The following is a 27833-nucleotide window of genomic DNA, read 5'->3' as shown; positions in this document are numbered from 1 at the left end:
TATTTTTCACTGAGTTACGAATTTTTCAAAATACTTACCTCGAGCACTGAAATTTGTGATGCGTGAGGTACATGTGGTTGAAAGCTATTTTCTCTTATGTGGGACCTAATCTCGAGTCAAATCTATTACAGCCTATAAGCACTTACACCTAATAAGTAAATTATGGAATAGAACTTTTGGGCACTCTTCATGGCGCGCCGCAGAGAGCTTTGCGAATTTAACAAATATTCGCCATTTTGATCGAAATCAAAGATAACGCGATCCGCACATGAATCCGATTTCTAAGCCCTAACGGCCTAAAACTGCTTGAAGATAAAGTACCAACTCCTTAATGAAGTATCAAATCGATAAAAATATTGTTTTGTCCGTTTTACATGGCATGGAGGAAATGTTTCAGAATAATCTTTCTCTGTAGTCATCTGCAAATTAGCTGCATGCGTTCCTTGTTTTTCGACACACGCGTCCAAAATAGTTTCCGTAGCAATATTTGACCATGCAAACAATAGTTTCTATAGAAGTGGAAACGTTACTGTTGTATCCCTTTTGGACTTGAGAAACTTACTTAATGTTCAAGAGCGCTAGCCTTTGTTTTCAGTTATCAACGACGTGCCAACGGAATTTGTTGTTGAAAAAGTTGTTCATTTCATTCGTGTTTATTATTCTGGCCAATTTGCCAGATTTGACCATTTCTTCCAGCTAGGGTCAAGGACAGCATATTTTGTACTGATTATCAATAGCTTCCTTTGACGATCTCATGGGCAGACTGATTAGGTGGGTATAGAAGTTGCTTAAATGTCTAAAAGACCAAAACTTACTTCGATGTTTTTAATGCATAATCATCTTCATGCAATTCAAACCTGAGAGTTGTCGTAGCAAGTGTAAATCTTTCTTAATAGTTAAGAAAAGGTATACTTTTTTTTGTTTCAAGCACCACTTTGTCATTCATATCGGTCAATCAACTCCATATGAATTACAGCACATAATAACCGACGCTCTTGACACTTCAGTTCCCATGGGAACCCTATACAGTAATCTTTCAGAAAGCCTATTAAATAATAGTACAATTTTGCGCTTCGCGACCCCAAGTTCAGATGTGAAAGGAGGGGATTGGGCATGGGGCTGACAACCCCATTCCAAAAACTGCACCAACCGAAGACTTATGGAAAAAAAAAACTGAGCTTTCTATGGACTGCAATAGAAGAAGAGCTTAGACATGACGTGCTTGTTATTGTTGGCTCCTGAGCTGCTTAATACGTGCTAAAAAACACATCCTTTCGTACCATGGTATAAATCATTCATAGAACCCCCCCTCCCCATTCAATTTTGCCTCTATGAAGCTATAAGTTTCCTGAGTCTCGATACAACATGGTTTTGGGGGGGAGAGGGTGAGAAGGTTAACTTACCACGGTCAATAAGTATGAAATTAAAGAAATAGGGGTTTAAAATTTGTCAACAATTTTGTCGCTGATTGTAGATGCATTCCAGTGCAGATGCCTGTGAAAAGTTATCCGCATCTTTTGGCCTAACATCATATCCAATGATGAGTTGCACAGAAGAATGGGCACAGAACCCATCACGCTACAGGGCCAGAGAAAAAGATGGAGATAGACCAGTCATGTGCTCCGAATGACACCGTTATTCCCAAAAATACTCTCCAATGGACTCCCGATGGCCGACCAAAGAGAAACCGCCTCAAGGAAACCTGTAAATAGACGCACGAAGAAGACTAACTAACTGCCTGTGAACAAAAATCGCAAAAACGTACCTTTATTGACATAGCTATGCCCTGTCGCAAAAACTCACAATTAACTTCAGTTTGTGTTCCTCGAAGCGACAATTCATGGGTACGTTAAGTATTCAGCAGACATGCCGATGTCACGCTAACCGACATTTCTGAAATTTACTTTAGTTTGTGTTCCAAGGTTATGCCTCGAACCGACAATTCATGAATAAAGGGAGTAAGTTTCTAAAGAAACTGTGGTGCTGCGTTGTTGGGGATAACAAGGTAATTTGGTAATATCGACTAAGTTGAAATTGTAAATTGGCCGCCGTAGAGAGTTAAAAAGCTGACGTTTCGAGCGTTAGCACTTCGTCAGAGCGAATGGAGGAATTGTGAATTGTGTGTGGGTTTATATGCAGAAAGTGGAGCTAAGCTATTGGTGGGAACATGACGACGAGAAAGACACGAATAAATTAGTAGAATGAAAAGCGTTCGTTGATACCTGTGGGATTAAGAGTGCCGATCAGAAGATAGACTTTTGTTCAAGAGTTTTGCGGATTTCCGAACTACCTGAATATAAGCAAAGACCGCAGATTGCCATATGTTGCTTAGAAAGATTAGGTAGATTAAAGTGTCTAGCGACTGGTTTTGGTACGTCCTTGTCATTCCTTTCTACGTCGCGAAGGTGTTCTCGGAATCGGTCACCTAGTCGTCTTCCTGTTTCGCCGATGTATATCCTTTTGCAATAAGTGCAAGTTATGCAATAGATGACGTTGGCTGAGGTGCACGTGAAGTGATCAGTGATCTTAATGGATCGTTTGGGTCCCGATATTTTTTCAGCGTTATGAATGAAAGGACAACTTTTGCATCGTGTGCGAGCGCATTTAAAAGTGCCGGGTTGGTCATTAGTTTGTAATGAACTTCTGACCAAAAAATTGCCCATGATTTTGTCGAGTTTGAATGAAATGAGTGGAGTTTGCGAAAAGATGGTGTCAGTCTCTGGATCGTTTTGAAGTAATTGAAAGTTTTTAGGAATAATAGATTTAACTGAGTGGTTGTGAGGGTGAAATGTGAGAGTAAATGAAATGCGGTCGAAATTTTCCTTCTGTGACGTTTGTAGTGCTGACTGTCGGTCAATAAGTTGGGCGCGGTGGTGATCGGCTTGAACGACAGAAACAAGGTAACCACGTTTTTCGAAAAACTGGCACATAGACTCTGATTTTCGAAAAAAAATCAGTCATCACTACATAAACGACAAAGTCTTAGAAACTGTGAAAAGGGAATGGAATTCTTCACATGAGACGGATGCGAAGATGAATACAGCAAGTAACTATGTGAATCCGTAGGTTTGTAATACACACTAGTACATAAACCGTTGCCTTCAATTGAAACTTTGATGTCTAAAAAAAATTAAGAATTGTCGCAAATTTCCCAGGTATATTTTAGAGCCGGGTGAAAGGAATTGACTGCGGTTATGAATTGAGTTACCTTCTCTCTAGTAGAGGAGGTAGCGCCGATACAGTCGTCAATTTAGCGACCGTATAGTTCAGGTTTGGGGCCATTGTATGGCTGAAAAAATTGGTGTTCGACAAAACCTACGAAAAGACTGGCATAGCTGAGTCCCATTTTGATACCCATGGCTACGCCATTGGTTTGTTTGAAACAGTTTTCCCCTAATGAAAAACAATTGAGTGTGAGCACTAGTTCAGCTAAGCGAAGTAGTGTTTCAGATTTAGGTTCCTCAACAGTGCGTTGATCAAAAAAATGTTTGAGGCCAAAAGACCTTCGCCATTAGGAATGACAGTATAAAGAGATGTAATGTCCAGAGTGAAAAGAAGTTTGTCTTGGCCAAGGAAATTGAAGTCGCGAAAAATTTGAAGAGCGTGTTGGCTGTCTTTAACATATGATAGTAACGCTTTGACGATGGGAGCCATAATTTTGTCTAAATAGCTGGAAATAAGTTCGGTAGGGCAACTTCAAGCCGAGACAATGGGCCGACCCGGGTTTTTAGGTTTGTGAATTTTAGGTAAAAAATGAATACATAAAGTTCTAGGAGTGGTTATGATGAAATTTTTTGCAGTGGCCAAAGATTCATGGGTACGTTAAGTACTCAGCAGACATGCCGATATTGCGCAAACCGACATCTCTTGAAAGTAGTTCAGTCAAACTGATGAGCAACTTACCCTACTTTCAGCAAAGATTCTGCCTAATTGTCTCTTTATCGCACATCCCTTAACTTCCAACAATAAAGAAAGGGGTTTAGGGTCGAATTTAAGAACACCAAAGTTAGTGTAAAATATTTGCTCATGATAACAGATGGAGATAGCTTCTCATTCCTCAGGAACAAGGCTGCCCACGCAACATACGGTATATAGCAAACTGTTAATATCAACTGTACCCAGATTGTGCCGGACGCAGTCTTTCAATGCCTAAGTACCTTTTGGGGTATCACTAGGCTAGAATGATGAACAAAGTTTTGAACTTGGGTTTGATGACTTCGGAGTTTTAGGAATATTTTCATATAAAAGGCGCCTGAGATTACCAAACATAATAATGCTATTGCGCTGGTCCACAATGCCAAGATGGAATTCCAAAAGTAGGTTGCTCCGACGGAAAAGGAAATAAGCCAAGCTATAGTAATTGTAAGAAATGTTCTTCTCAACGTTACAACTTGCCTGTATCTCAGCCTCAACAACAGTGCGAGAAGCCGGTCGGCGCTTATTGCAAGCAACGTCAACAAAGATACTCCACTTAACGTGTACCCAGCTACAGATATCATGGCAGACGCATATCGACACATATCCCAGAGTTCATTCACCGAAGATATCAAGTAGATCACAAAGAGAGGTTGCGCTATCATACCAACACCAAGATCTGTTAATGCCAGACAACACAACAAGACTTTAGATGGCGGATGAAAGCAACACACCTTCTGAAGGGAAACCAAGTTCAAGCTATTTCCCAAAAGAGCTGTAACGCATAAAAGGATGTTTACCACAGAGATACTTGTCAAATAAAGGTGTATTGAACCAGTAACATCTGCAGTGCAGTACCGATGTTCAAACCAACGACTATCTTTCTCGGCTGTAAAATTTTTGATCGCCATTCTCTTGAGTTCAGAATGTTGACTTCCGTTGACCTAATCAAAAAATACGAAACCCGTCAAACATCTGTTTAACGTTGGCAAACAACGTTAATGCAAAATAGAATGTGGACGAGATGTGAAACGTGAATCTGGGGTACTTTCAATTTATATTCCACGTTGCTTGTTGAAATAAACTTGGTAATGTAACGATCACGTTTTCAATTTCCTGAACTATTTAAGTTCACCAAAATTTCTTCGATTTGAATTCCCAGCTTGATCTTTATTTTTCTTAAAGGTATCCCATTATCTTTCTTTGCCTTAGGCTCATCAGGTGAGTGTTTAAGATACCAAAAAAATAGGTAAGTAATCCAATCAATGGACGACGTAGTGCATTAATATGAGTTTGCTCCAGGCAACTTTGAATGATGAATAAGTTTCTGACCAAAACAATTTGCAAAGGTTTACAATAGCTTTGTGACCAATTATTTGTCAAAACTAATATTAGACAGAGAGTTAGAAATAATGTAAAAAAAAAGTTTCGTACGAGATGAAGTTTCAGTTGAATGAGTAGATTTCTAAATAGGCTTCATACTGATAGAAAGGAATGGAAAAATGCTATGAAAGAAAGTTACTGGAGCATGCATTAGATTATATATCGAAAAATTAGGATTTGGAAGCTACACTTGATGACACGCCGAGAACACGCGAACACAGCATGGATAGAGGTGTATCTTTAATAAGCAGAACAAATTAGAACACTATTCACATTGTTTGAGATTAGTTGTCAGGCCAAACCTTTTGTTTTATTTAGCGTGCTAGATATCACCCTTAGTGTGCGATCGAAAGAACGTGTCTGTCTGGATTCAGCAATGTCTATTTTTATCATTTTCAAACCGAAGTTGTACGTTCCGCAGAAATTTAAACATTTAGGAATATTTTCATTTGTACGGGGGAGAAAAACGTGTGTGAAAGAAAATTAGACGCCTAAACTACACGCATATTTTCTTGTACTCAAGCGCTTGTAAAGGCAAACTTACCTTTGCACTATTTTAAAACATTTACCACACTTATTTGACGAGTAAGGCGTCTAAATAGCATTTGAAAAGCACGTGGAAAATTTACTCATTCCAAATAGTGCTTCTGTATGTTTTACAATCAGCTTGTGAGGCTTACATGTGACTTAAAATTACGCATGCGCCGAAGAGAATCGACGGCGATTTGTGACTACACCAAAACACCCCGTATTTTAGGTCTGCAATGGGTGGGACAACGAATTCATGTTATGGAAAGGGAGTGATAGAAGCGAAATGGGATAAATTTATCTACTATTAAGAGAACCGAGATTTTGGATAAGGTAGATCATAACCTTTTTGTTACAATCGGCACATGTACTGGAAACTTGAAACAAATTTTTTTTCAATGAATGGTCGTTTGCAGGTTGGAAAATATCGCGACACTCTAAATCATTTCGTTCATCTTACCATGATTAACCAGTAGGGACTATCAATTTTGGAACTTAATGGCTACCTCGCCTCGTTTATTTCAAAGTTGATAGATGCAACAGACTTAAATTGCCTTGCTAGATTTTCTTATTTAACAATTAACGAAATATTAAGGAATATTAATGACGATACTCATCAAACATCAGGTTTAAAGGTAATATTTTTCTACAAATCCACTTGGTAGTCATAGACAGTTCAGAAAGAGAATCTTTAAAATGCAAAGGACAAATTTGATTTACATTATACAACCCCAAAAAATCAAATACCCCTTACAACATTACAAACAATTAGCAATGCCTCTGATTTCTCAAAAATAGTTCGACTTCACAGGAATTTGCATCTTGGTAGCCCGGGGAGTCATTTAACAATCTAAACAATACTCATATCTGAATTAATTATCACTAGCGAACATAACATAAAAGGAGTGCGATTTTAACTGGTTACGTGAAAGATTATCATGTTCTTCTTGAAGGAACCTGATATTTCAACTATACAAGTCCTTTCCGTCAACATTTCATGACAGTTGAAGCCCCCCACAGGCGCTGTAAACTTCCTAAAACCACCTGTGAACAGTTTTATCTTTGGTGTTCACCTAGTACGGTAATAATGATATTCACAGCGAGGCTTCTGTAAAATAAGCTGCGACTTTTCTTTATTCTAAGAACTATAGTGTCCATGACCAGAAAATGTTTGAAGCGTGGCACCCCATGACAATGGTTCACACATTTCCTATAAAACTGAGGGCAGTTTTTTTTCTGCTTTGGTAGCCAAAACAGCTCCGACCTTTCCACTCCTTTAATGCTTAAATGCTTCTCTCCTACACCATATCAGTTTTGTCTTCACATTGAAATTTTGTCTGCGTAGAACCGAGAATGGCAATGGAGTGCTTCCTACCGAGGGACTTGGTAAACTGAGCCTCCATTCTGACAGTTATTTCCTGGAATACCTCGGACGACTCACCATGTTCTTCTAAGGTGCACCGTACCAGCGCCTTCAAAAGATCAAAACAGTGGATCAGCTCCCCAGCACGTATTGGTATATTTAGCTCACGCAAACGAGATTCATTTGGTTTAGGATGTCTGAAAGGTTTGTCCAACTCATCCACGAAATCCGAAAGCTGGCTTAAAGGGATGAATTGTTTTCCATTTGGCACAAATGCAGCCCACTGAAGGTAGTACCTTTCAAAGTCCTCCTTAGTGATAGCAAAATCGTCGTTCTCGTGCGCGCGGTTAACATTCTCGAGAATTACAGCGATGTACATGTTAACAATTATCATGAATACGACGACAATGTAGCTGATAAGATATCCTGCTCCTCCTAAAGGCGTGCCACAATCGCCATTTGGATATCCCTTATAGTAAGGGTCGCAGTCTGGTGGCTGAATTGACAGTGAACTCATGACGTCATTCCAGCCTGATCCCGTGGACAGTCGGAACAAAAGCATCAAAGAACTACCAAACGTTTCAAAATTGACAATATCGTCCAGGTTTCCTTGCTTCTTTACGCGACCAAACGCGGACATGCCGATAATGGCGTAAATAAAAATGACGAGAAACAATAAAGTTCCAATGTTGAATAACGCAGGTAACGAGATCATAAGAGCCACCAGAAGCTGGCGAATACCTTTTGCAAATTCCAGGACCCGCAGAAGTCGGGCGATTCTAAAGATCCGCATCACACGCAAGAGACTTGGATTAACCACTGTGTCCCTGACGCTGACCTCGTCCAATACCACTCCTATGAAACGAAATATGTGTTATCTTTATTGGATGAAAACTGCAAATTATTCATGGCTGACATGACGGCAAGGCCTTTTAAAGACTAAAATTTTTTTTTCATTTTACCCTTGCCCCCTGGCGAGGTACTCAATCAGTCAGGCTTGGTGTTTGTAATAAGCATTGACATTTTTAAGGTTATAAAGAAGGAGATGAAAAACTTTGAATACAGCAAAAACAGGTGTGACGAAAACTTTCTGAAAAGCTTTTCAAGAAGCCCCCCTCTCCTGACAAGACATTTTCCATAATTGCTGGCCGACAGTCAGGGGATAGGAACAAAATCAGTATTTTTAGCCCTCAATGACCTTAATTAAGCTTCCCCGCCCCTGACCCTATCCCCCTCGCTGCTCTCCAATAAGTCTTCTTTCGGAAGTATTGAAATCCTTACCTATTAGAGATGATATTACTATGACAAAATCAAATACATTCCACGCCTTCCTGAAGTAGTGCTGTCGTAAAGCAACTAGTTTCACCATGGCCTCTGCAGTGAATATACCCGTGAACACCAAATTTGATATTCGTGCTAGTCAGAAGCTATAGTCAAAGAAATTGTACACAAAGTAATTGTTTTTGATTGATAAATCTAGGCAATGGTTACGGATATAACAAAACTTATACATGCTTTATTCTTCAGTTATTCCCATATTCGTTAATTTTTTGTTTTATTATTTTGTATATATTTTTTCTTTATCCATTTCGCTACTTATCTATTTCTTCATTTACTGCTTTAATTTTTATAGACTCAGTAAATTTGATCACCTTCACTTAGTTAGCCTCTCAGTCTGCTGTGGGTTTGTTCTCTTGTCACTCAGTTAAAATCCTCTCTAATGGATACTTTTATCCCAAATAAAAATTAGACTTGCACCATACGAGGTTATAAATACAAAGGATATTTAAAACGCTAGAGAATTGCTCGGATTGTCCATGATGTTGTATCATCATCATCACCATGTTGCATATTATCACCGTCAGAATCGCAATCTCGAACTTGTCTCCTGTGACTACGTCATATAGGAAGGCACGAAATCGATCCTGTCAAGAGATGAATCACGATTGCAAAGTTTCTAGTGATTTGAGTTTAATGAAAGAATTTAAGAAGTTGCTATTTAACACTTCCACATTTACTTTTGGTCTTATTCCTTTCGCTTGGGGCTTTTTCTTCGCTGCCTCTTTCAGGAAGTTGACCCATTTCCTTTGAGACTCTGTCAGGAACATTCCCATGCTGTTAATTTCTTCATACTGTAAATTTCAAATTTACAGTCAATAAGTTTCAATCCATTTAATTTCAAGTTCACCTAAGCACTTTGAGTTTCCCCTTTCAGTTACATAATGTTCTATACTTTACGATAAAAACTACTTATTCTACGCTTCACTCAGATATGAGGTAGTGTAAGGTAAGGTACATAATACAAGATGCGAGTTGCAAAAAGGAAGCTCTCCTATTCTTATTGTGTTTGTTAGACAATTACACAGATGGCTTTACATGATATCAGGAACAGGGCTTTTCCAGGCAAAATTTCCCGTGCCTAAAACGTGAAGTAAGCCTATAGTACCTACTTTCAGTCCAACGCTAAAAAGGGTTCTCACTGTGATCTCTCAAGATCAAGACTTCCAGCGAAACCAAGCAAAATCGAACAAGTCTCTTTACGTCCTCGGAGTTACTAAGTGGATACTATCGCTGTAAATTAAATATTTTTATAAACAGTTACCGATAGTTAACCTTAAATGTAGAATTACCAGCAACATTCGTTCGCACATACCTTCTTCTTCAAGGAATTAAAGTTGTCGATAACAACACCAACAAACAAGTTGAGCACAAAGAATGACCCAAGGATAATAAATGCAACGAAATATATATATGCAATCATATTGCTATCCTTTTGGGGCTGTTGGTCAACCTGTGAAGAAAAAATCGGTAAACGGAAAGGATATATATCATGGCTCAAGCTTATTTATTTTTATTGCAACCCATGTTAATGCTCTAGATCCCTTTTGTTTCCTTTTTGCTTGTCCACACCAATAGTTAGAAATCATTTGCCGAAGTGGAGGTAAATACCCACTACTATTTAACGACAATGAGGTAAGCTACTGTTTTAATGTATAACAGACCAAAACCAAAAATTAGTCTATTTCTGTCAATACATCATACTGCTAAATGGTCGTAAATTAAACTCGTGACGCGCGACTTTGTCTCTTCGGCTGCTCAGAGGTGAAAAGTATTTGCTAATCACTCCCGACCTAGCGAGTCGGTGCGCGTGAAAAGTACCTGGGCGGCATATAGTAATGTTTTTAAAAATACTTTTAGTAAAAGGTTCACTAATTCCGGTTGACGAAAACTTTGATCGACGAAGAATATCGGGAAAAACGTCCTCCAGAATTTTCGAATTCACTCCAAGGAGTCTAAGGTCTGAAAGGAGTATCATCGTACAATAGAAATAAAATAGTCTTCGAGTGTATGGGTCATGAGACGTAAGAAATTGCGAAGAGATATGGTTTGACCAAGCATCGGTTGTTAAGGGTAAAATTATGAGGAATGTGCAGCGGGCAGCGTGGATCTTGAATCAAACATGATGTCTTACCTCAGTGGAGTCTACTGCACTGTGCATGACTCCAACCCAACCTTCAAACGTTGCCTAAATCACAACACAAGACGAGAAGAAATTTCAGTGAAGTATCAGACATGGTTTGATGCTACTCGGGTTTAAAGATGTAAAGAACGTAACCAGAGAAATTATAATTCGACCCAACGTTTCGACACTCCTGTCTACTGCCTTCGTCAGGGATGATCTGATCGTTGCAACAATAGACCCTTTTATATGATCTCTAGTTAGCTGCCCTTTTTTCTAACGAGGTGTAAATAGGCGTCAGGTAGTAAGCTGCCATCTTTACAATTTAAAGAAGCGTGGGCGGAGTTGATCTGCCAAGCTTCCAAACAAAGGCGCCATTGGTAGCGGCGATTAATAATGATAATCAGTTAGAATTATCCCACCCAATTGTGTGGTTAGTTAGGCATGTGTGCTCCAAAAATGCTGAATTTTCTTTTTTGCAAAAGAAGACCGCTTTCCGCTGCTCTTTCAAAAGTATACTAAACTGACGTCTGGTCTGTCTGATACACTCGTGATCACAGTCATTTCGAGGAATAGAATAAATAGCTTCGGTTCGTTGTTCTTTCGTAACAAGATCCTTAGGTTTGGAAAAAAACATGCCCTAAAGTCTGGGAAAGTTTTTGAGAAACTTTAATGTTGCGACTATTCAAAATTCTCTTGATGGGCTCCGTAACACCCTTCACCTTGTTTCTGTGTGAACGTCCACTCTCTTTGGTCTTAGGCAAAAGCGACCGAAACTTTGAAAAGGAAACCCTTGTATGTAAGGGACTCATGGATTCTACAACTACCCTTGTAAATGTGAACTGAAGTAAGAAATTGATAACTTCCATCTACTTTGATGATATCATCACACAATGAGATTTTTCCTTTTTTCATGTTGTTTCCTGCTCTTGTACAATAGAAGTATGATTCAACTAACCGATTCATATACGTCTTAAACTGATAAACCTCATTCCAGCAGAAAATAAAAAGTAATGTTATCCATACCACAAGAAAAAGTGCAAGGAAGCCATTGAAAACGTTATCAAAATTGGCCTCGGCATTCCTCCAAGTGTATTTCTCCGGAAAGCGGAGGCACTCTGTTTTGTTTCGAACAACGTTAGCTGAAATTCTTTCACCATCTTGATCTACGCATTCTTGGAACTTTCCGGAGAACAGTTGGACACCAAGGATACTGAATATTAACCAAAAGAGGAGCGATACCACGAGAACGTTACCGATACCTGGAATGGCTGCAAATAATGCGTTGATGACAACCTGAAGGCATTAAAACGAGTCATGAATGGATGCATTGATGAATGGAAGCAAAAGTGAATATAAAAATGGGAAAAAAGTAGTGACAAGAAGCATACGTGAGAGTAATCAAAGGTTCAGAGGTGATCTCCCACACATTCCTTAATGACGCAATATCATGCAATATGAGTTGTTCTTGATCTTCAAAATTTTACCTAAGTTTTTATGTTTGTCCCTCAATTCATAACGACGGAATCCATTTATTCAAAACAATTCAGGCCTGTACGGGACTTGAACCCATTACCTCTTCGAAGATCGCTTTGATAGTTATTTCTTCACCCGCAGTTCACAATTATGATTTTCATATGTTCACAGTTATGAACAAAAGAGATTTAAAGCAGTTTATTTGAACCTTTCCGTGATAAGCAAAGACATTAAACGTATGACGAATCTTTCTACAGTAAACAAGCTTCTTGAACGCTTTATCATATCCTAAGTTCTCACACATATTCACGGTTGGAGGCTGTAAGCTAATTATCTTTAAACAAAAAAATTACTTCATAAGTGCCTTTTCGAAATAAGGTTACGATTAACTACGATGCACTTCTACAAACCTATCATTTCAGGTGTCATTGTCTCCTCTTGATGGCCTTCAAGCTTTCAACTTAAATTTCAGAAAGCATAGTTCCTATCTAAAGTTGCTAATTTTATTTTTGAAAATTCTGAGTTCTCAGTTTATGTACCTTCATCCCCTCCATGCGAGATATAGCCCTGAGAGGCCTCAATGCCCGTAGCGTGCGAAGAGATCGGAAGACTGATAACTGTTTGTTCTCAGAAAGACAAGCAAGCGATATCTGAAAAATTAACGTTAGTAATAAGTTAGTCCGTATTTCTTCTAAGTACGTCCGGAGAACCACAAGGACTGGAACAATGTATTAATTGCGTCAGAGACATTTCAGGATTTGAGCGAAACAACCTTGCAGATAAAAGGTCCATTATGGTTGTCCTCTTTATCCTCTAATTAAGCTCTTTCACTCCACAATGTTTAAAGCACGTCCCTTATAATTCGAGATCAACAGTTTTTTAATCAAAATATATCAGCCCAGGTTGATATTTTTCACACTTATTATCACCCTAAAGAGGTCTTTTTTTGTCTTAGCATGGACATTGAACAACGAAACAGGTCAGTCACCATGAGTAGTTGAACTTTGAACCTTTGGCTCTTTGGCTCTCTGACAGATGTTAGTGAGAGCTAGGAACCGAGTTTCGTTTTATTTTAATTTCCTTATTTCTTTCATGTTTCATTTTCCTTCAGAAATCCACCCATCCTCATAACCAATGAAGCAGAACTTTAATCACCATTGACCTCGTCAACACTTGAGTTTTTATGGGCTCCTTGTGTACGATCTTTACCTTCTTGGTTCTCTTTAATTGGATACTTAGCTACTCACCTGAGTTCATGATTATTAATATATAAAAACACATTTATTCGTGTCAATGGCTTAACTTACTGCGACGATAAATGCGTCCAAACAATTCCAAACTGACGAGAAATACTTGACGACACCAAGACCAAAAATCTTGAGGAGAAACTCCAGAGAAAAGACAGCAGCGAAGAAGTAGTTCAAAATATATAAAGCCTTTGCCAAGAGTGGCCTTTCTGGGAGGTGGATGTCTTCAAAAATCTAACAAGATATACGGTAGTTAATCTTTCCAAATAGCTTCTAATGCCTAGTCCCGATTTGTTGTTGTTATTTCACAAGGATTATTGGTCATGCAATAACTAGTATCGAGCTTATGGTTACCTATACTAAGATGGTTAAGCTGAGTAGAATTAATGAATATGCATGTGATCTAGAGATAAAGAATGGCTTCTGCAGTTTCAAGCAGTTTGTAGGTGCTGAAACGATAGGGCTCTTTCAGTCTTTGCCCTCTCAAGGATTTTGACAAGTTAAAATTTCCTGCCGAAACCACAGCTTTTGATCAATCACTAAAATCCCTTTCAAGAAAAACTTTGTGCTAAAATCCTAGTCAGCTGTGAATATGACCTTAGATTACGGTTTTTTCTCTTACCAGCACGAAACTACTAAACATGACGGTAAAAAGAATGAACCACTCGAAGTACTTGTGCTCCACCAGACACCTGATACTACACCGGAACTTCAACCATCTAAAATACAAACGCGATGACATGGAGAACATACAACACTCAGGCAGACAGTCATCCACTTCCACAAGGTATTTTTTAGGTGTTCTTTTTGACGATTGATCCTCACAAGTCATTTCTTGCGTTCCGCCTAAAATTATAAATATTTCATGTTTTATAAGAATTAACTTGAAATCTTCGTTTCTTCTTAACTCGTAGAAATGATAATCTTGAGCTACATGTCTTTCAATACACAGACCAAAGCCTTCTAACAGACTATGAACCAAGTTGTGTCGTCATCTTGAAAAAATGCCCAACGAAAGCAGTGCAATGTTATTAAAAAGTGATCTATGAAAACTCGAGCTCAGTATGCAGTGAAATCAATAAATCGATTGACGACTGATTGCAATTGCTTACTCCTTTGCTGGAACTTCCCGAGATACTTGCCTGTCATTCTTTCCTCGTGTTTATTTGTCGGGCTTCCCTGCGTTGTGACGTTGCTTTCCAACAACTGCACCTCGTACAGTTTGTACCTTTCTTTGAAAGTGGCCACAAACAAGCGGGTTTTTTTAGTCTTGGTTAGTCTCTTAAAGATGCGTCTCAACCTGGAGTTTTGTTCTTCGTCGTCATCTGAGGTACTCTCTTCTTCTTCTTCAGAGTCAAATGCACTCAATAAGAGAGCAATGAAAAGATTGAGAACCTAAAGTGAACGTGACAGGATATGAGTTGAATACCAAAGTAAAATTGGAAATGACGGACCTAACAAAATCCCATATTTTTGTGTTCCAGCCACGGGAATCAATGGTGCACTAAGCTCCATTTATCTGAAAAAAATAGAAAGATGAAAAAGTGGGAAATCCCCCGGTTAGCAGCAGTAAATGCAGGAGAAAGCCTGAGCAAAAGAGCCTAATGATCTCAATTTGTCTTACTATTTGCATAATCTTAATCTCACATTCGATATCTTAAGCGGATCATGCTCGACATTTCTTTCCATATAAATCTTCAAAAGGACTTCGACTACGTTAACCTCAGTTAAGGTCAATATAATGAATACGTAGGCCATAAGTACTCACAATGAAGTTACCAATGACAAATGCCGGTAAGAAGACAAGAAGGGCCAATGGACTGGTGGCCCTCATGCAGTCCCAAAGAGGCTCAATCCACTCCCCACACAGCACTCTGAACACCATCATGAACGCGTGCCAAAAATCATTGAAGTTCCAGCGAGGTATTCCATCATTGCCAAACTTGTCTTCCGTGTAAGCGTCACCAAATACTCTCATTCCTACTACAGCAAATATGTAGATGATGACACCAAGAATGAGAGTTATGTTCCCAACAGGCCCCACGCTCTTGGTTATGGCAGTGACTAATTTGTTCATTGTCTTCCATGATTGTGCAAGATTTAATACTCGGAACTAGAATTATTGGATAAAAAAATTGTTTGATATCGTTACAGTTGGTCAACACCAACATAAATATTTCAACACGAAGGCTTTGTAAGGTTATAAAAACAGTTTTCGGTCAAGCTGATCGTGCACATAACTTCGTATAGGTGTTATGGCGTATCGCCAAATTCTCAAATTTTCTCTACCCGTAATTTTTTATGACTTCAAGACCGTTATCTATTATCGGTTTGGTCAAAAAGTATTAGTAACATCTACTGCGAAAATGCTGGGTCATTCTGATTCCTTACGTACAAGGCATATATATAAAATATTGGATCAAAAGTTCAATTTTTTTTCTCGGTTGCAACGTACCAGTCTTAGGCTTCGAAAGATACTAAAGCTTCCACCGGACTCCGTAAGATACCCAGCAACACTAGCAATCACGATGACAGCATCAAATACGTTCCACCGGCTCTTCACGTAGGTCAGCGGGCCAAAGGCGATAAGCTTCCATATCATCTCCGCCACAAATATTATCGTGAAAACCTGTAGACAAAGTTTGAAATTAAAGCAACAATTAGGGGAGAGAGTCTGAGAGGCAGTTCCTTGCAGTCTATCCAAGCAAGTCTGATTTTATCATCTTACGCTCTAAAATCTGTGTGGAGACAGTGATATCAGAAGTTTTGATAATCCAGGTTCTAACCAGCATGAGGCCTTAGAAATAAAGTACTCAGAGACTCTTTAACATTCTCAATTGACAAAAACAATATCGAATGTACGACATGTGCACCTCCTAAACTGATAATTGCACGTTTCAAATATTTCTAGTCACTCGAGATGGGAAAAAGGTGACCTATCTTAGGTATATGACGAACTCCACTAAGGCTATAGATTGGAAATTTTCCATGCTATCTTTGCCAAAGGCAAACATGAAAGGGTAATCTAAACAACAATTACAAAGTTTTCCTACCATATTGCACAAGTCCAGGACATTTTCGAATGACTTTTCAATTCCGTAATGATAAAGAGCAAGTACAATGGTATTTAACAAGATTATCCCTATGATGACTACGTCAAAAGTGGCACATTCAGCGGCAGCACGCATACTCTTTCTCATGGGCTTGAAAAACGGAAACTTGTTGAAAAAATTATCACATTTTGTCTTCACATGTTGGAAGAATGTCATCACGGTTTTCGCTAAGCTTAGCTGATTGCTCGCATCTCCTCGCTGAACTTCTGGAACTTCTGTAACGATACAGGCGGCCTGAGTTAATTCTGCCATAGCTTTCCTGGTCTTTCTGAGTTTCTTCAGTGGCTTGAGAACCTTAACTGAGTCGGAATCTGCAATATAGGACGCGGCAGTCTTCTTCAAAAGCTCCTTGCGCCTTTCCTTTCAAAATAAATGAAAGGTCTTACCTAGTTAATCGTTTTTAAATGCTTTACAGATATCTTAAAGGAGCTTCATCGAGGGTAACCCAAAGCGAGGAATGAAAGATGCTTGAGATCATCAAATTATTGGTAAAGAACAGATTCTTCCTTTCATTCACTACCACGAGATAACTGCAAAAAGCTATATACATTCCGTTAGAAGAACATACAAGGACTCCTAATGAGTTCCAATTATTTCTATGGGCGTTGGTAATGGTAGTCTAAACAGTAGATTAGAGTTTTGAATTCTTGAAGAACTTTCCTGTGATGATTTGAACTTAAATTGATTTTCATTTCACATTTCCAAGTGTGAAAGACCTTTTTTTTCTGTTTTTTTTGTTTTTCATCGGCTTTCAGCCCTGTCTATTATGAGCATGAATATTAATAACATCACGATGGCAAGAAAAATCATTGTTGTTGCTTATCATCTCACTTACCTCGTGTTCAAGAGATTGCAGTTCTTTCTCATAGGAGAGGTATACTACGGCTAACACAAGATTGAGAAGATAAAACGAGCAGAAGAAAATGGTGATCACAAAGTAGAAGACATACCAGATACCCACGGCTCTTACAACCTGTTGTTAATGGACGAAAATATGGTTTAATTGAACGTAAGTTTCTTCTGTAGTTCATGCTGAATCTGCCTACAAGTATCGTGCTATTGTCGGCAGTTTTTCTCCAATAACTACATCTCAATTCAAACTGAAACTTAAGAGTATTTATCAATATCGATATCAGCAACTGCAGAGTCAGTCTTACCTTGTTGTAAAGGTTTTCCCAGTAGTCCATTGTGAGGATCTGGAAGGCCATTAGTAATGCCCAACCAATGTGGTCGAAACTGGTAAAGCCATAATCAGGGTTAGGTCCAGCGTCCGCCATACAAGTGTAATTAACAGGACAAGAACTGAAAATAATTCATTCATGTGGTCGTTTTATTTTAGAATACACATCAGATTTTGTTATCGTAGTCTCTTTCTTCATATCAATTTTTCTGTATTTGTTGTTGTTGTTAATTGGTCTTTTTTTTCTCCCCTTATTTTACATACGAAATTAAAACACCTGAAGCTACCAGACAAGCCAAAAGTCGTCACTTAAGACAAGGCCAAATCTGAAGATCTTTACTCCATCAAACATAATTTATTTGTGTGCATTAAATGCGAGAATTTTCTTACAGTGCAGTATAGACCACTTTCATAAATGGCTGCCGGATTAATATTCTTTTGTTTAAATTTAAATTTGCCTGGGTGGCCTCGCTTGAGATAATGTATTCTTTTGAATTTTGTACTGGAGAACGAGGCCACCTAGGCAAATTTAAATTTAAACAAAAGAATATTAATCCGGCAGCCATTTATGAAAGTGGTCTATAGAAATGGTGAGTTAATGATGTCTCACTTTTGGTAAAAAGTTGTCGCATCTGCTTTCTTCACTTACCCTGCCCAAGAGGAATTTCCGCAAACAACAGGTTCACCATTTTGCAGGAGCCAGGCACCTGCAAAGAATTGATGTTTAAACATCTTCACCATTAATTCAGTCTTAGTTAACCACTCTCGATGAAAGTAGGACAGGTGAATGTATAAAAGACGGAGTCGATCTATGAAGTTTATAAAATGTGCACTAAAATGTGTATTATTTCTTTTTTTTAATTTTCAAACAACTTGTAACCATTCCCTTTTGACTCTCAAATTTGCATAATACAGAGCGAACTGGTTCATTATTTGCGCTAAGAGGGAGATTCAGCTGCTGAGTCGGGTTGATCATACTGGGCTCTTTATCATTTCTTACTTTCATTTTGAATATATCCTCCTAGGTCGTCAGTAAAGTTAGCTGTCGGGTCACGAACACATTTATTTCTTAATTCTCCAACAAACAGCTGCAGACCAATAAGCGCCATGACAGCGAGAAAGAACAGAAACAAAACCAGGACGTCACTCAGAAGCTTTAACGAACGGAGTAAGGTGTTCACCATCGCTCGGAGACCTGTAGAAATAAAGTTTATAATTTGTAAATTATTAAACTACTTGAATCAACCATCAATGAAAAGGTATTGGATACTGGCCACCAGCTGAACGGTGCTATTGCTTACAGGCATAAGTGTCAAAATAACTTCAAAGCCAGAGGGGGCTGTCTTCTCCTATCCAGGTTGTACAGTCAGATTAAAAAAGAATAATGCAACTTTCACAAAAGGGAAGGGCTATTGCACCTACCTGAAACAACGGATATTGTCCTTAGAGCCCGCAGGACACGGACTGTTCGTATTGCCGTGAAGTTTGCGATATTTGGAGCCATCGTGATGTACCTGAAGCCAAAATTGATATATGTATTTGACAGTCAGCTGGTCCATTTTTAAGAGGCGCCGATGTATAGAACACTCGATTTTGAATTAGAATGATGTCATAATTTTTGATGCTCCAGTTATGAACATTGCTTTGTCTGTCGTGAACTGAACTGATATTATTCTGCTTCTTCCCGCCAAACGTAAATCATTTTAAAATGATAACCCAGTGAGAAACCTGGATCTACACGTATATCCAAAATCTGAAATCAAGAGCCACGAGGGCCGCACGTTTGTATGAACGATCTACGTCAATCCTAATATTGCCATGAAAGAGTTACCAAGATTGATATACCTGGAGTATAATTTTTGAAGGGACTTCACCTCTCTCCTTTCTACAGCAACACATACGCCTATCTAGTGCTGTAAACTCACCCCAAAACAACAACTATGAAATCAAGCCAGTTCCAAGCATCTCTGAGGTAGGCGTACGTGTGAAGCATAAGTCCACGTGATATGATCTTCAATAGCATTTCGAGAGTGTATATTGCAGTGAACACGTACCTAAAATCGACAAACAGAGAGATACTGTTATGTTGAATCAAAGTTATCGCAAACATTTTGAAACAGGTGGAAATGACGATATGATCAGAAATAAGACCATCCGAGTAAAAAATCATGTACATTAACCATTCCTTTTTTTTACTTTAGATAGTGTCAAAGATATTTAAAAGATGGAGAATCATCCTCTTTTGACAATACATATAGTTCAATTCCTCTCATACAGTCGAAGCTCTTTTTACGGGTTTGACCATGATCAGGCCCGCAAATTCTATAGCGGAGGGAAGGGAAGTTTAACCTTCGTTGTTGTTGTTAATGGCAAGCCCATTGACCTAACTACTAGTGCCAAAATACTAGGCCTTAACATCTCTAATGATTTGAAATGGAATTGTCACATTAACTCCATTATTAAGAAAGCTAAAAAGCACTTGTATTGCTTATCTCAGCTTAAACGCTCTGGTCTTGGTACCCGTGAGTTAGTCCAGTTTTTCTGCTCTTGTATTCGTCCGATTACAGAGTATGCATGTCCTGTCTTCCATGACAGCCTCCCCGTGTACCTCTCCAACGAACTTGAAGAAATACAAAAGCGGGCTACGCGCATTATTTTTCCTCTTTGCTCATACAATGAGGCCTTGGCTGAATCAGGCCTGACTAAACTCTCAGATCGCCGCCAGAAACTAGTTGATAAACTATTTAAGGATGTTTTACAAAATGAACAGAACAAGCTCCATGAACTTTTTCCTACTCGCAACACATGTACCTTTAACCTAAGAAATATGCGGAAGTTTAAGCCAGTTTTTAAGACGAACAGGTTTCGTAATAGTTTTATTACCTTCAATGCCCTTAAGGCTTGAACGGTTTTATACAAACGTTTTTTTTTTTAGAACATATATTTAGTGTCCTTATTACTGTTTTAATACATTTAGTCTATTTAACGTAATTATCAATGTTTGAAACTTGTAAATAATCGTACAAGTCAACTTTTGGTTGCAAATCGGTTATTAATAAAGTAGCTATCTATCTATCTATCTATCTTTAAAGCCATTTGCAGCCTAATTGGGTTCACCTTTCAGGTGTTTTTAAACCCCGCTGAATCTAATAATTAGCGATAAAAAATTAGCGATACTTACTCGGCTTCCTCATGAGGGTCTTTTAGCGCGAGGAACACGCAATTTACCAAAATCACCAGAATGATAATCAGTTCAAAATATCTTGCGTGAAGTGATCAAGAAAAACGACGGATGCTATGTAACACTTTGGATGCAAGCATTTTCGAACGACATGGCGACAGAGTAGATACTTTAAAGACACTTTAAAGCTTTTCCTTCACCATTCTACTGAAATCATTTTTATCTTTGATGAAGTAATTCCTAATAGGTAATTTCTTAGAGACCAATTTCGAGATAAAAATTAGCGCTAAAAAGCACGACGTTTCGACCTCTCCGAGGTTATTTTCGAGTGAACGTTTTGTAAATTAGTATAAAAATGTAGAAAAATTTGAAATGGGTAAAAATGTGGCGAACGCTAAAATGGGATAAAATATGTAAAAAAGTGCTAAACATATTTATAAGATAAAAACAGTGGAATAATAATAAGAACTACTTTAAACAAATAATTTGGCGCGAACTGAATCGCACTGTTTGTTTAGTGTGGGTTTTAGTTCTTGATAAAAAACATTTAAAAAATAAGACAGTCAAATTGTGGCTGGACGAAAAGTTAAGGCCCCTGTCCGTCAACGAGCATAACCGTCAGCGACATTTTTGTTGTTACCGACGAACTGCGTGAAAAGAAAATCAAAGACCATGAAGTTCAGGTGTCGTATGATGCATCTTCACTCTTTACTAATGTTCTATCGGATGAAACCATCGAGATTATCGCAGAGAAAGCCTTTGAAGACGACTGGTTTAACAGAGAATACGATCTTAACATCACGAAGTTGGATTTGATGAAGCTGTTGAGAATCGCCACAAAAAGTCAGCTCTATTAGTTTGAAGGAAACTTGTACGAACAAGTGGACGGTGTGGCTATGGGCTCACCACTGAGTCCTCTCATGGCAAATGCCTTCATGTGCAAAATCGAGAAACAGCTTGAAACAGAGAACAAGTTGCTTACATTCTACAAAAGCTTTATAGATGATACATCTTAGCGCAATGCCTAATCCGGAAGTAGCCTCAGAATTCCCGATGACATTAAACAAGAGTCATCCCTCTATCGATTTTACAATGGAGCTCGAAGAAAATGGCAGGCTTCCCTTTCTCGGAATAGGTATCATCAGGAATGGTTCCCACCTAGACACCATGGTTTACAGAAAACCAATGGACACAGGACTTCTGCTACACTACCACAGCCACGTTGACGCCAGATACAAACGGTCACTGCTGAACATCATGCTAAGCCGTGCGTTTCAACTCTCTTCTACGTGGTAGTTTTCTCACGAGGAATGTGAACGCCTCAAACAGATCATCTCCAGACTGGGCCATCCAGACGATCTTGGGCAGTCTACCATCCGCCAACTAATTGATGAAAAGTGTCCGAGGATTCACGTACCCAAGTCATTTGATAAAAGAGAAGCCCCAATCAGAATCGTGTTGCCCTTCAAAGATCAAAAATCTGCGAGCGTAGTACATAGACAGCTTGCTGACCTCAGTCGGAAGATCAACGCAGATATTAGTCCGGTTTACTCAAGTAGAAAGATAAAGGATGAAATTAAGGTCAAGGAAGACAAGCACCTCTTGTGAGTCAACAATACGTGGTGTATTCATTTCAGTGTGGCCTGTGCGATGCAGGCTGTGTCGGCTACGCGTGCTGACACCTTCACCAACGAATTGAGGAACACAAAGGATTGGCAATCGGAAACCACCTCAGAGAGCAGCATGATACGGAGCCAGACGACATTGCACAAAGTTCAGAATCTTAAGAAAGTGTCAGAACAAATATGACTGTCTTATTTTTGAAATGTTTTTATCAAAGAACTCAAACCAACACTAAACAAACAGTGCGATTCAATTAGCGCCAAATTATGTGTTTCGAAAAGTTTTTTATTATTATTCCATTGTTTTTACTTCACAAATATCCTTAACACTTTATTACATATTTTATCACACTTTTAGCTTTCGCCAAATTTTTACCCATTTCACCTTTTCTTCCTTTTTATGCTAATTTAGAAAACTTTTACTCACTTGAAAATGACCTCGGCGGGAGGTCGAAATGTCGTCCCTTTTTTATCGCCAATTTTTTATCGTGAAACAATTCTTCAATAGTCATATCCCTGAGGAAACTCAAAACACCTTTAAACTTGCTGAAAATGCATGCAAAGGATACGGATTGGTAACCAAACTTATGGTCCACCTTCTAAGAGGGTGCAAAGGTCCAAGGAGCCACAAAGATCGAGCTCTGTTGAACCGGAACATGTGATGCCCAATCGATGTGGTCCCATGCTGACGTAGCACGAGAAAGGTATCATCAGCCGGAACCTGTGTGAGATAAAAAAAAAAACTCTTCTGTATAATTCTCACCCCATGTAAAGTCATGAATTTACAATGGCTGTACATACATTCTTGCCAGTGGCATCGTAGTCCTCTAGAGGCATATTCAAGAAATGACTTGGATCAAGTTGGGCCACTTGCGTTGGTTCTTCGGAACCATCTGCTTTCTCTAACTCCAAAGTGTTAGAGTCTGCTTCATTGGTGGCCAAAGCTTGTACCTGTGCGAGATCTGCCAAGCTAGCGAAGGTCACAACCTTCTTTCGTCGTCGTGGGCTTACTTTTAGTATTTCGTCAGGATTAGCTACATCAAGGGCGGATTTGTGTTCATCTTCTTCATCCCGTGTCATCTTGTTGGACTGCGGAGCACCAACTAAAGGCACCAGCCCAGAGCCTAGATAGAAGAGGTATTCAAAAAGAAGCAGGAGCGGCGAAAGTGAACATTTATTGAAAGTAAAGTTTTAGTAAATTTAAATTTTAGGTTCCCAGGTTTGTTTTTGCGGCAGTATGGCTTTCTACGTATGATACACGATCCTTCGCAGTAGATAGCGCTATTTATGCAGTAGCGAAAATCAGACCTGAAAAAAATCAGGCCTGTACGGGATTCGATTCAGGCCCGTACAGGCCTGATTTTTTTCAGGTCTGATTTTCGCTATTGCATAAATAGCGCTACTTACTGCGAAGGATCGTGCATCATACGTATTTAATACCGCAGTTCGAATATATGGACTTCATATATTCATTGTATCTGATTTATCATCACGGGTTTATTACGAATCAACTTAACGGTCTGCTCCCAGTTGGCTTGTTAGCTCAATTGGTAGAGCGCTGCACTAGTATCGCAGAAGTCAGTCGTTCGAATCCCGTACAGGCCTGATTTTTTTCAGGTCTGATTTTCGCTATTGCATAAATAGCGCTATCTACTGCGAAGGATCGTGCATCATACGTATTTAATACCGCAGTTCAAATATATGGACTTCATATATTCCTTGTATCTGATGTATAGCTTTCTGTTCACCTGTTGTTTACAATGAGTTAGTAAACCAACTCATGTACTGCATTTACAATTGAAGTCAATGGCTTACGAAAACAGCATTTACATGTATCCGTATAGACTTTCCGCCACCATTTTTTCTTCAATGATTCCTAAGAGTCTCGATGAATTACTCGTTGGTCCAAGTTTTTTTTCTTTTTAAGGAGGCCGAGGAACGGATGCCAAGTTCGGAAATCCAAAAATGTATTTGATTGTTTAGGAAACTTTCTAGGGAAACTGAGAAAGAAAGATTTTTTTCTGTTGTTTTTTTGTTTGTTTGTTTTTTTACGGCGGGTTCGCTCTATTTCAATTATCCAAATTACAACACGATCATCCTCTTTTTCGCGGGTATACTGTACATAAGGTTATTTTTATTGATATCTGACTAGTTTGATCGATGAGTAATGACGTATTTTTAGTTTCAGAATAAAGATCTGTCTATTAAGTTTTCCAGTACAATTAAGATCGATTCGTCGCATTTGTCCTATAGAGACTTCCTGTTTCCTCTTTTGCGAAAGCCCCGCATTAATAATCCAGAATTTCGTTTCGAAAAGTGTTATTCTAATCTATTTCACGGGTCTAAGAAAATAATGAGATGCGTTCCCCACACTCTAGACAAAACAAAATTCAAAAGAGTATCCTAGAATTACGGAAACTAAACCGGGAGAGGTCGCCATGCTCAAATTATGAATTTCGATTTCTTTATTATAGTTGGTAGCCTGGAGAGAATTGAGCTACATTATTGAGCAAATGTGACAGGAGATCAAGAAATATTCAATAACCATCATTGGAGTTTAAAGTTTTATAACTTCAAAATCTGGTTTTAAAAACTGTACCGTTATAATTGTTGTGAGAATGGTGGAAATTTCTGCTAAAATTGGCTCTTGAATCAGATGACTGATAGGAAAGATTTCATAGTTTTGTAAACAAATGCTATCGTAATACTCCAGGGCACGATATTTCGAAAACGAAGGAAACTTTAGCAACCCTGCTTAACTGCGCTGGTGGCTCGTGAAGTGTTCCGTAAAGATCAGGAAATCAAGGTAAATTGGGTAAATTTTTGTCATCATGTTGAAGCGTTTTGAATATGCGAGAATGACGACAAATTGATGTATGTTCAATTGCGTTTATCGGGAGTTAAATCGCGACAGTTCAGTGGTTGATTAACGTATGTTTAGTACGGAGCATTAACCTTGCATTTTGTAAAATAAGATGTTTTTTGAAAAACAATGGCCAAGGATAAATGGAAACACATGTAGCACTATTATAAAGGGGAATCAGAACATCGAAGAAATCAAAAATGTTGGTTAAATACATTGCAGACGCGCCATATATTATTTAAGATCTTATTGAATTACTGATCTTTGTTTTGGAATCTTTGAAAACAGCGGGAAATAAGGATACATCATTTTACAAATGGCTGTGTTGAAATCAAAACCGATGTACGGCCGTGTTCAATACCTAAATCAATTAATCAAAACAGCAGGAGGGTGTAATAAATCAGCTATTTCAATTGATCTCAGCAGCTTCCTGACATATTTCAGAGTAATTTCGCAAAAAAAAAAAGGATGAAGCACTCAACTTTTAAATGTTAGTCTCTCGAAGATGTTAAGAGCGTTTGAGGAAAAATGTAATAGGTTTAAAGCCATAACTCTTCGTCATCGATGGGTATAAATGAAATGGCAGATTTTCTCTTGTGTCAGACACAATATATCTTTAACTCACGAAATGAATATGCCATTCACATCTTTCCCATATGAAGATAATGATGTCGAAGTAGTATCTGGGCTTTCATGAGGGGCTTTTTAACTTTACCAACATTACCTAGTTTGAGAAAAGAGAAGCCTCGGGGAAGTTGATTTTGGCCAAGCTTACGTACATAAGTTCTTTTGAACTGCCTTTGGTTTAAGGTTATGTAAATTACTATTTGCTATTTTACTAATGTGCTATGAAAAAGAGAACAATACATGTCAGCGTGTGAATACGAATTTATATGCACAGGTTGATGATATCTCTCACTCGCTCGCTTCGCTCAACACCCTACATGCACGTCTGCGAATGTGATGTACCCTCTCTATCTTAGAATCACTTTCCTCCTTCTTGAGCCTCATACGAGGTGTTCGTTCGGATGAGTCGTGCTAATGTTCAAAATAGAGCTTGTTTGTAAATGATTGAAGCCATTAGAGATCATTCGCTTTTATCCATGTGTCTTATCGGCAATCAACTCAATCATCAATAAAAATAATTGTTAAAATCAAATATCAGCATATACTGGAGACATGAAAAGCTCATATGTCTCGCAAGATTCCTTTTAATTGGCAATAATCATATTGAAGACTCTATTGGGTCAGGATGAATGAAAATTCCTTAGAAAATTTTAGCTCTAATGACCTCTAAATGGTGATAAGCTGAGTTCGGCACAATATGTATGCCATACGCGCCAATTAACCTCGCTAATCCGCGTCAATCACTGAAAAAACTTCACAAATAACGTTTTGCCCAATTCTAATGGTGCATTCATACGTCGGAGGACAATAAATATGCGTCATTGATCAAACATGCGGTCAAGATGGTTGGATATTGGCTAACTTTCTTTTTCACTTTTTTTATGGACCGAGACAAATTTGAGTTTCATAAAAACGCAAAAAAAAACGGGGCTTATATTCAGCCATCTTGACCGAACAAGCTTGGTCAATAAAGAATTTATTATTTGGTAAAAAGACCTCGCTTTATTAAGAATCAAGAATGACTTGCTTACTTCGAGAGCAGGGAAAGAAAGTCAACTGTGTTTGTAGCAAAACAGACCCACGAGAGTCGTTTACGTTTCTTTGTTTCAACCGTCCTCTGTCGCTTTTCGCGACTCCATCGCTGACATTCTGCAAAAACTACGAACTTTTTAAGCCCGCTCCACGCAATGTTTTCCATGCCCGGGATCAAACCGGGCAAGCTTGACACAGCATGCCCACTCGGGTAGCCAATCAGAACGCTGGATTCACTCCATATTGCCCCCGCGGGCACTGCACTCAACTGGGTCTCTACTCATGGAAACTTCTACAACTAAAATGTGTAACGTCCTGGCCTTTCAAGTGCGTTTATCTAAGGCAAAAAATTATCCATAAATCTTGAGGTCTTGTGTTAGTCCTACACTCTGCCACATGTTTGCTTAAAACCCGTCAGTTGTATTGACAATGATAGCACCAATTCTCTTCATTGACCGAAGCGAATTATGCATATCTACACGTAAATTTTAAGGAAGGAATTACAGGCAATCAGATTTCCATGCATCATCAACAATCTAAAACCCCGAATTTATTCCGCCTTTCCTTTCTTCTCAGGTCAATGACTATTTGTACGTAAAATATATTGACCTTGAATAATAATTTAGTGTCAAAAAATTTTCAACTGGCAAAAGAGGCAATTTTCAGAGTTGGCTGATTTATTTCAAATATCTCGGTTATGGCAACGGGTAAAAAAACGATGAAATCATGAACTGGACGTTTTCTGACAGAGAAAAATTCAAAAGATATACATCTTGTGCCAAAGGAAAGAAACAATTAATTTTATTTATTTCAATGGATCTAACCACGCCATCTAAACTTGCT

The 27833-nt window shown here is 38.6% G+C and overlaps 1 protein-coding gene and 1 pseudogene across 5 annotated transcripts in view; one reads left to right on the top strand and one right to left on the bottom strand.

Annotated features, from left to right (window-relative positions):
• Positions 1-6312: 6312 nt before the first annotated feature.
• The window catches only part of LOC111327464 (sodium channel protein 1 brain), a 30593-nt gene continuing 9072 nt past the window's right edge, over positions 6313-27833 (bottom strand). For 3 of the 5 annotated variants that reach the window (XM_022931661.2, XM_088763608.1, XM_088763607.1), the window contains exons 2-24: positions 23270-23592; positions 23038-23189; positions 20847-20927; positions 19591-19719; positions 19088-19179; positions 18666-18860; positions 18315-18372; positions 17643-17787; positions 17321-17458; positions 16426-16845; positions 15828-16001; positions 15141-15485; positions 14515-14767; positions 13995-14218; positions 13433-13606; positions 12665-12775; positions 11676-11945; positions 10662-10715; positions 9843-9980; positions 9208-9321; positions 8976-9114; positions 8471-8602; positions 6313-8044 (exon numbers count right to left, since the gene is read on the bottom strand). In XM_022931661.2, coding sequence (XP_022787396.2) covers positions 7125-8044; positions 8471-8602; positions 8976-9114; positions 9208-9321; positions 9843-9980; positions 10662-10715; positions 11676-11945; positions 12665-12775; positions 13433-13606; positions 13995-14218; positions 14515-14767; positions 15141-15485; positions 15828-16001; positions 16426-16845; positions 17321-17458; positions 17643-17787; positions 18315-18372; positions 18666-18860; positions 19088-19179; positions 19591-19719; positions 20847-20927; positions 23038-23189; positions 23270-23592 — 4781 coding nt within the window. In that variant the 3' untranslated portion in view covers positions 6313-7124. The remainder of the gene's footprint in view (positions 8045-8470; positions 8603-8975; positions 9115-9207; positions 9322-9842; positions 9981-10661; positions 10716-11675; positions 11946-12664; positions 12776-13432; positions 13607-13994; positions 14219-14514; positions 14768-15140; positions 15486-15827; positions 16002-16425; positions 16846-17320; positions 17459-17642; positions 17788-18314; positions 18373-18665; positions 18861-19087; positions 19180-19590; positions 19720-20846; positions 20928-23037; positions 23190-23269; positions 23593-27833) is intronic. The other 2 variants (XM_022931662.2, XM_088763609.1) reach the window with 2 other exon arrangements.
• On the top strand, positions 21743-22598 carry LOC111339948 (uncharacterized; annotated as a pseudogene).

This window comes from Stylophora pistillata, chromosome 6 (genome assembly GCF_964205215.1).
Source record: "Stylophora pistillata chromosome 6, jaStyPist1.2, whole genome shotgun sequence".
Classification (NCBI taxonomy): domain Eukaryota; kingdom Metazoa; phylum Cnidaria; class Anthozoa; order Scleractinia; family Pocilloporidae; genus Stylophora; species Stylophora pistillata.
The sequence above is the reverse complement of the archived record's forward strand: the minus strand, read 5'-3'. Positions and strand labels throughout refer to the sequence as shown.